The sequence below is a fragment of the Lithobates pipiens genome, unplaced genomic scaffold, assembly GCF_037356315.1.
Source record: "Lithobates pipiens isolate NorthernLeopardFrog02 unplaced genomic scaffold, aLitPip1_a1.2 Scaffold_22, whole genome shotgun sequence".
Taxonomy (NCBI): Eukaryota; Metazoa; Chordata; class Amphibia; order Anura; family Ranidae; genus Lithobates; species Lithobates pipiens.
In genome coordinates this window covers 126635659-126645475 of record NW_027507784.1, presented here as the reverse complement: position 1 = coordinate 126645475, position 9817 = coordinate 126635659, and the positions used below count along the sequence as shown (strand labels likewise).

General features: G+C 42.5%; 1 protein-coding gene across 1 annotated transcript in view; it reads left to right on the top strand.

Annotated features, from left to right (window-relative positions):
* Window positions 1-6839: 6839 nt before the first annotated feature.
* Window positions 6840-9817, top strand: part of ASB18 (ankyrin repeat and SOCS box containing 18) — a 68037-nt gene continuing 65059 nt past the window's right edge. The window contains exon 1 of the mRNA XM_077448236.1: window positions 6840-7162. Coding sequence (XP_077304362.1) covers window positions 6928-7162 — 235 coding nt within the window. The 5' untranslated portion in view covers window positions 6840-6927. The remainder of the gene's footprint in view (window positions 7163-9817) is intronic.

Genomic DNA, 9817 nt, shown 5'->3' with positions numbered 1-9817 from the left:
TATTAAATGCTCTGAAATTGGACTTTCAGTAACTTTACAAATCCCACCAGTACTTACAAGCCCTAATGAAGGGGGATCCCTTAGAACCCCCAAAATGAGTTGGATTGTCTTTTTGATTTCTAACAATTAAATAAATCTTCATGGCCTCTCAACATTCTGTCTGACACTCCTTTCCCTGCACCATTTTCCCTCTAAGTGCCTCTTGGTGTCAGATGATTCCGCACTTATATGGAAACTCTTTCAACCTGTACAACTCTAATGCCGCGTACACACAACCGGACTTTTCGACGGACTAGGTCCGACGGTCTTCCCGACGGACTTTCAGCGGAGTTCCGACGCACTTTCCGAATGAACGGACTTGGCCACACACAATCACACCAAAGTCCAAAGGATTTGAACGTGATGATGTACGATCAGACTAGAAAAAGGAAGTTCATAGCCAGTAGCCAATAGCTACCCTAGCATCGGTTTTTATCCATCAGACTAGCATACACACGAACGGATTTCTCAATAGGAACTGGGTCCAGCCAAGTTCCGGCGAAAAATTTTGAAACATGTTCTATTTCTAAAGTCCGTCAGATTTTTGGACAGCAAAGGTTCGATGGAGCCCACACGATTGAATTGTCCAACGGATTAGTTCCGTCGGACCTTTGCTGTCGAAAAGTCTGGTCGTGTGTACGCGGCATAATATGCATATATTGTGCATTGTGTGTGTATGGAGATTGGCATAAGCTATTATGCTTATCAGAATCTTATTCAGAGTCAATTACAACTTTAAGGCCTGGTTCACACCTATGCATCTTTTAGTAAATTTTCAGTTTTGCAGAAACACACTACAGTCAATTTATCATGGTTTCCTATGGGTCCTGTTCACATCTGTGCATTTTATGGCAAGGTCTAGGGACTTTTTTCAGATTTTTGGTTCCATAGACTTCAATGGATCAAAAATGTTTATTGAAAAATGCAAAATGTACCCGGAATATGCAAACTGCAACCTACATAGGTGGGAACCGGGCCTAAAGGAAATCTGCTCTGGGATAGTCATCGCTACACACCTTCTGAAGGTGCTAGTTACCCGGCTGTGTCTATTGTCAGTACTAGGGATGAGCCAAACACCCCTCGGTTCGGTTCGCACTAGAACCTTCGAACAGACCAAAAATTCGTACGAACTTTAGAACCCTATTAAAGTCTATGGGACTCTAACGTTCGAAATGAAAAGTGCTAATTTTAAAGGCTAATATGCAAGATATGCAACAGACAACACCAGCAATAAATGGTATCTTTAGGTGTATACTGTGCTGGAGGCACACAACACCCACTTTAACTCCTGCAGATGCCTGTATTAGAGAACACCAGCAATAAAGGGTAGATACAGGTGTATACTGTGCTGTGCTGGAGGCACACAACACCCACTAACTCCTGCAGATGCCTGTATTAGAGAACACCAGCATAAAAGGGTAGATACAGGTGTATACTGTGCTGGAGTCACACAACACCCACTAACTCCTGCAGATGCCTGTATTAGAGAACACCAGCCAAAAAGGGTAGATACAGGTGTTTACTGTGCTGGAGGCACACGACACCCACTAACTCCTACAGATGCTTGTATTAGAGAACACCAGCAAAAAAGGGTAGATACAGGTGTATACTGTGCTGGAGGCACACAACACCCACTTTAACTCCTGCAGATGCCTGAGAAAAGAACACTGTCCCTGCCTATCTTGCTCTTTCCCTGTACGCCGGAACACACTACACAAGGCCGCCGTGCTGGCGGTCTTATATAGTGTGGGCGTTTACTAAACCCCCTGAGCTATAATTGGCCACAGGCATCCTGCCTGTGGCCAATTATGGCTCTCCTCGCTGCCGGCGCTGTGATTGGCCAAGCATGCAGGGTCACAGTGCATGCTTGGCCAATGCATGAATTTGGTGAGAATGGTCCACAAAGTTCTGAATTCACCAAACAGACGAACGGCCGATGTTCGAGTCGAACATGCATTCGAGTCGAACACCAAGCTCATCCCTAGTCAGTAATTCTGATTCACTAACCTGAAACAAGTATGTGTATTTAGAAAGTTGGAGAAAAGTTATAACTTATCTGCATGCTTGTTTTCAATAAAAAACGCAGTGTATGTAAAGCAAACCTGAGCTTTGTCAATGTAGAACAGTTGTGACAAGTGACAGGTCTGTCTTAGGCCAACATGATGCATGGTATGAACTCATGCACACATTTTGTATGATATACCCTAATGCACTCAGAACTCCTACTCCCAAATAAAATAATTAGTTTATTGAGGCCCTAGAATAGAATTATTGCCAAAATTTCAGGAAAGGCAGACACAAATCTGTGGCCATATAACACATTGCAGGCATTCTTCGCCATTTCTCTAAGCTTTAGCAATCCTCGAAGAAATAAATTCTTCATTATAGTTTCTTTCTGACATTTTTAACTAGTGGTGGGGTATTTTTTCAGGCAGAAATATGTATTATGTTTTCATGACAATGACATCCCCTTTTACACTTGTATGACTTGTTCTGCGACTTAGGACTTTAAAGTTGAAGGACAAGTCATACCCCATGATTTCCAATGAGTACTGTTCGTATCTGTCTGACTTCAAGTCACAGTGACTTCATAGTAGTCCCTGCACTACTTTGGTCTTACTTTGGTGCGACTCGAGGTCCATAGACCTCAAGATTACACAGGCATTGCTTCAAATTCATAAAATAGAGCAGAAGTAGGGTGCTACTACCCAATAAGATTAGAATTTTATTTTTCAGAGCTACCTGGATTGCGGAAAGGCAGTCGCACAGCTGAACTATCAATTATGAGAAAAGATGGTCCGCAACTCCTTGCTTGCTCTTTAAAATCTTCAAAATGTATTGGTTCTCCATAAAAGACACAGTGACAGACAGCTAGTGTAAACGTTTCAGCCTTTTGAGCCTTGTTCACTACATATACAAAAATGCCACAATATATATACTGTATAAACCCCTCATGGCAGCACATATCATTAACCAATTTAGCCCCGAAGGATTTACATCCTTAATGACCAGGCCATTTTTTGCAATGCAGCACTGCGTCGCTTTAACTGACAAGTGCGATCGTGCGATGTTGTACCCAAACAAAATTCATGTCCTTTTTTTCCCACAAATAGAGCATTTTTTTGTTGGTATTTGATCACCTCTGCGGTTTTTATTTTTTACACTATAAACAAAAAAAATACCAACAATTTTGGAAAAAAAATAACTATATTTTTTACTTTTTGCTATAATAAATATCCCCCCAAAAATATATAAAAAAGCAAATTTCTTCCTCAGTTTAGGCCGATATGTATTTTTATACATATTTTTGGTAAAAAAAAAGCAATAATTGTATATTGATTGGTTTGCGCAAAAGGTATAGCGTCTACAAAATGTATGGCATTTTTATTAAAAAAATTTTTTTACTAGTAATGGTGGTGATCTGTGATTTTCATCGGGACTGCGACATTTTGGCAGACAGATCAGACACTTTTGACACTATTTTGGGACCATTGACATTTATACAGCGGTCAGAGCTAAAAATGGCCACTAATTACTGTATGAATGTCACTGGCAGGGAAGGGGTTAACAATAGGGGGCGATCAAGGGGTTAAGTGTGTTCCCTCAGTGTGTTTCTAACTGTGGGGGGATGGGACTGACTGGGGGAGGATACCGATCGCAGCTCCTAAATACTAGGAGCAAACGATCTGTCTCTCTTCCCCTGACAGAATGAAGATCTGTCTGTTTACATTGACAGATCTTTTTTCTGTCCTCAAGAACAATCACACATTGGCTCCTACATCATGTGGCAGGCGAATGCGTGTGCCCCCTATACTCCTTAAAGCGCCCACCGTACAGCTATGGCGATTCGTGCAGGAGTGCCATACTGACGACGTAAAATTATGGCGAGTAGTCGGCAAGTGGTTAATTTGCCAATTAGTAGATAATCAAAGTTACTTGGAGAGGTGAAACACCATACATGGACAGACATACATTTATTTGAAAATAAAAACATAATTGATTACATGATCAGAAAATCGAAGAAAATAACAAAACAAAATCTAAAGCTGAAAAAATTTGCAAGAATGCCCAGTAGGGGAAAGAAAATAGTGCTAAAACAGAAGAGACGGGTAGTGCAAAAAGGAATCAACATAAGTGTAAATCTAGGTCCCATCTGAGGTTTAACCCCTGAGGGACTCTGGTTTTTAATCTAAATATCCACCACGTCTCTCTATCTAAAAGCCATTCCTATTACTACCCCTGGGCATAGAAGTCAATCTGTCAATGCCGGTAAACCTAAAGGAGCACATGTTACCAGAATGGAATTCTTTAAAGTGACGTGAGACATTGCTTCAAGTCTAGTCAAAGTCGTGTGACTTTCAGGTCGTACAAGTGTGAAAGGGGCCAACTACATTAACTGTTTTTTTATAGTCTACATCTCAGATCACAACAGCATATCATTTCAAACATTGATAATGCTATTGATTTCCTGTTTGAAAAAACTAGGCTACATTTAATACAGTCTTGTGATCACCCATTACAAACATGTCTGTGCCCAGTTTGTGTCCTTTGTCCATACTGTAGTTCAAGAAGCAAAGGAACTGAATGCACCTGCATTGCAGCCTGCTACTGTTGCACTAACAGGAATTGCCATAACAAGCATTAGCAAAAAATGGACTGGTGCGGTTCCCTGAAGATGAATGTGCTGAATTAATGTGACACATGTCAATGGGTGATGAGTGCATTATCGCACTTTACAGGTGTGAGGGCAGCCTTAAAGGAGAAGTAGGGCCAAAGCTCTCTGTGGGTCACAGGAGTGCACTGAAGTCTGCTGTTAGCTGACATCAATCAGTTGGTCCAGGCTCTGGATTAATCCCAACTTTAATGTTGGGATCCACCCATATGCCTGACTGGCAGCTGGCTCAGACTTTCAGAAAACCACTGGGAGTCTGAGGATGACGCTCCAGTGAGCGCTGGAGGAGTAGAGAACCAATGATCAGGCTCACTGAAGACCAAGAACTGAGTGATCAGCAGTCCTTGATCGCTCAGTTCTTGGTCTTAGCCCTTGTACACATGGTCGGACATTCCGACAACAAAATCCATCAGATTTTGTCCGAAACTGGTGTTGCATACACACGGTCGGACAAAGTTGTCGGAAAATCTGATAGTTCGTAACGTGATGATGTTATTTAGTTACGACGGGATGACATTCAGGCTAGTAGCCAATAGCTTTGATCTAGGAATTTGATCTGAGCATGCGTGGCACTTTGTCCAATCGGAATTCTCTACAAACGATCGGACAAAGTCCGATTGGATCATGTTGTTGGAAATTTTTTATATCCAGCTCTCAAACTTTGTTGGTCGGACATTCCAACGGAAAAAGTCAGATGAAGCCCACACACGGTCGGATTATCCGACAACACGGTCCGATCGGACATTTTCCGTCGGAATGTCCAACCGTGTGCACAAGGGCTTAGAGGTGGCGGGGTACAGATGCAGCATCACACCAATGCGGCATCCACCTAGGTGAGCATAATTGTTAGTTTTTTTTTTTTCATTTCTCTTTTAACACTCACTGTTTAACAAAACATACCTTTTCCTCAGGACTCTAATGAAGATTGGCACGTAGTTCAGGGGTCAGGAGTACCCAGATGACTCAGATGTACTCCATGAGACAGCATTGGTGTTTGGAGATTGGCCTCAATCATGGGGTCCTTTCACATGGACGACCCGCCCGACAGACTCCGCTTTGCTCAGCGGTGGATCACTCCGCTGATCCCCACTAAGCAGGTGGATGACAGGTTCATCTTCACTCACTGTGCAGAGATGAACCTGTCAGAGTCCCGCTCTCCTCTATGGTGAGATTTGATGAAAACGGATCACCTGTCTTCCAGGCGGATGGAAAATAGGGTCTCCATCCGTCTGGATCTCACAGTCAGGATGGGTTTGGATAGCAGCGGGTGTCAGCGGACATGTCCCTGCTGACATCCGCCACTCCATAGGAGTGAATGGAGCGTCCGATCAGGTCCGCCTTGAATAATGACAGGTGGACCTGATCAGAAAGCCTGTATGAAAGGGGCCTAAGTCATATGGGACCAGGGAGAGTTTTCAGCCCTGTCCAGTGACTTTGAGTTTACACATGGCTTTATGTATATGATTCCAATGTCCTGGTGTTAGATTGAAGAAGAGACATCTATATGCAGCTTTACATTTACGTGAACCTGCTTTAACCTACCGGCCCTGTAAGGCAGTCAGCCATGTAACTAGAATTTTCATAAAAGCAAAGACAGCCTCCCATAATAATCTCATGACAGGCCTCTTTTAATGTTATTTTGAAGGTTGAGCAGTTACCATATCCTCGGGACAAATTAGAAGCCTTGAGAATGTATTGATTCGCAGGACATCATCGCTCCCAAGTGTCCCTTAGCTGCAAAGTTTTATCTCTTTTTAATCTGATCTATGGATTGTTTTTATTGATAAACACCATTGGCTCCTATGCATAGAAGTACATTTGTCATGTAGCCGGCCTTGTAATTTGCCTTGTTTTAACAATGTTTTATTGTAACCTAAAAGTCTTCTAGGTAATCTCAGACAGATTTGTCACTTTTTCACTTTGCGGGTCTTACGTTATAGATTGAATCCTTGTTCATAATAACAAGGGAAGAGAAATGAATTATCATATACCCCTAGATTCGTTTGCTCCAGACTGCTCAGCAACACTTGATCATGTGATTTGTTCTATCTATAGCTGTGACTGTTGGAATCAGCAATACCAAATATTCCAGGAACACACACTGTAATCTCTGCGCTGGATACAACACTGGAACCTAGTTCAGACACACACTAAAGAAAACAGATACAGAACAAGTAATGCGACATTTTTATCCGACACCATAGACACACAGCCAAATGATGTCTTCTAGATCCTGTTCCTATAGAGCTCACTCCCAGATCCTCAGGCCAGACCATCCAGCAGGATCTCGTCTTGTGGGTCATCTGAAGTCATTACTGGCCTCAGGGGATAAAGAAGCAATTACAGAACTGCTTAAAAATCAAGTCAAACATGTTGATGCCGTTATCGAGCTCGACAATGATGATTGGATGAAGGAGCCAACCGCAGTGATCCCTCCACAGGTGTTACTGGGTAATTAGAAATGCCTATATGGCTGATTTTAAATGTTTTATTTCTAACAAACAAATCCTCCAGATTTTATTCAGTGACCTTTCAATTCATGGCATGTGCATGTGAGCCAATATACTCTGCTCTATGGAAGACCCCGGGGCCATGCTAAAATGTATTCATCTCAGAATGCTGACTCTTAATCTCAGAACTCTGACTTTGAAACTCAGAATTTTGACTTTTGATCTCAGAATTCTGACTTTAAAAGTCAGAATTTTGTTTAATACATTTTAGGACAGCCACTGGTCTCTTCCGTATGGTCACCATGTTGCCTAAAGTAAATATTTATTTGTGATATCATTGTTGACCTCCTAAGTATAACAGGCTCTGGCTTCAATATTTTCTAAATCAATGGTCGTTAACCTTTTCGGACCTCACGGACCACTAAACTCACAGAATCCCACAAACCACAAACATGAATTTTACATGCCTTATACATACAATGCTCTGGCTCTCTGCCCCTTTCCCCCCTCCCCACACTCTGCATCACATTGTTGCCTTACACAGATTAATTTGATCCCACCTCCTCATCCAGCCATGTGCTTGAGCTCTGGGAGGGACTGTGCTCCTTCCCATTGTCTGTGATCAGCGCTGCCAATGGAAGTCTCCTCCTTCTTCAACTCCCGCTCTATACACTACTCCCAGTGCCTCCCTCTGAGTTCACAGGAGCCGGAACTACAAAGGAGGCATCGAGTATCAATGCGCACTGACAGTATTTATGTTTTTGTTACATATAAATGCACACGATTATTATAAATGTTATAGGTTGCACTCATGGCTTTAAAGTGTATCTAAAATCAAAAACAAAAATGCAATATATTGCAGCTTACCAGTCCTTAAATGTGCTGACTGCATTATTATTTTTTTTACCAAAAGAAATTATTTTCTCAGAAGGCCTAAACTATCTAAGTGCCCAAAAGGTGCCATACCCCAATGAATATTGGAATAAAAAGAAAAAATATGACGGGACTTTGGAGGCACCAAAGACACTTAAGAGTAGAGACAATAGTATTAAATTTAAGAATTTTATTGATACAAATATTGAAAAATCCATATAAAATTATAACATGATGCATAGTTTTTTTTACCTTTATTTTCACCTAGTGATTTTGCCAAAAACATGCTTTCAGTACTAGTATGGAAAAACTATGCTTTAATCTGGGTCAGGGTGAGTGATCCAGAGAGGCTGGATGACTCATTAGGCAGCACTTCTGGTACCTCCCCCTACTTGCTGGAACCTTGGAGAAGATTCCAGAAGAAGGGGAGGGAGGTTAGGAGGAGCTGCCTGGAGTATTGAGGAGGGTCACGGTTAATCCCCAGATGGGTTGACAGGGGGTAGGCCCCTCTTAAATACTCAGAGTCGGCCCAGCATGGCCAGTGTGGAGTTTGGGTGGAAGCTGGAGATGGAGTGCTGAGAAGGCTGTTGGAGGCCCCTGAGGGTAGCCCCCTAGTCTGGAGGAAGGGGGGTGACCTCAGGCCTGGGAGCTCGGATGCTGGAGGAATCCTCTCAAAACACACTGGAGGAAGAGGAGTGTATATCGTTAAAGTGTCCCTAAAGAGACGTTGTTCCAGTCAAGTGGGCATCAGATAATACCCTTATCCCCATCCCAGTTTATTAACCCGTAATAAAAAACAAAACAAAAGTTGCTGGACTATTTTCCTGTCTCAAGCAGACCTGTGGAAATTCGGTGTGCCTGGCTGTGCAGGGTGGAGGATCCCTATTCACCAGCAGCTCCTAAAGCTCCTAAAGGGCATGCACTACAGTTTAATAGGCATGCTGGAAAACCAGCATCCAATCGGCATTGGCAGCCAATAGCTATGTTCAGTCACCCAGTCAGAACACAATAGGGCAGGGTGGGAGATCGCCACACTAACATTGTTTAGTTAATATGGCTACCCCTCAGATTTCAGATTTTTTTCATTCAGCCTGGTGAGTTGAACAAAAAAAAAACTCCCCGTGTGTACCTAGCATCCCACACTCTTCTGTATCAGGACAACGAAAACAAGATAGGACTGTGGAACCCCCCATCCTCCTATTTTCTAAAGATTAATGTGTGTGGTTTTGTAGTCATGAGGGATAGCAGAGAACAATGTAGTTGTAATAGTCCAGAACAGGAAGAGGACTTAGGGTTATCTCACAAGATTTCTGGCAGGAACAACTAGTATTTTTCTAACGTATCAAACAGATATAACAAAGCATTTCAAATTGTATGTTTAGCAAAGTTCAGTAGGGACCAGGGGAATTTTGAACCATGTGTGGCCATTGTGGTTTAACAGAAGTCAGTTTATCAATCAATTTCTGTTCAACCGCCCTGTTGGTATGTTTTCGCTCGATCAGTGCTGAAGGCAATAGGCTGCAGCACTGATCTGTGTATTCTAATGGCAGGGGAGTCTTACCACTGTCAAAATACAATCACACAGTGGGGAGAATTCCCCCATCCACATCAAATGTGTGGATAGGGGAATCAGATCATCCTACTGGTTGTTTGAAAAAAAAAAATGCAGGGTAAGGCTACAGGTTCACTTTATTGCCCTTGTCCCAGCAGCACATACTCACCTTTCCTTCACTATCCCGCCATTATGCTCAGTTGCTGGGAGCAAGGAAAGGAAGTTGTGAGA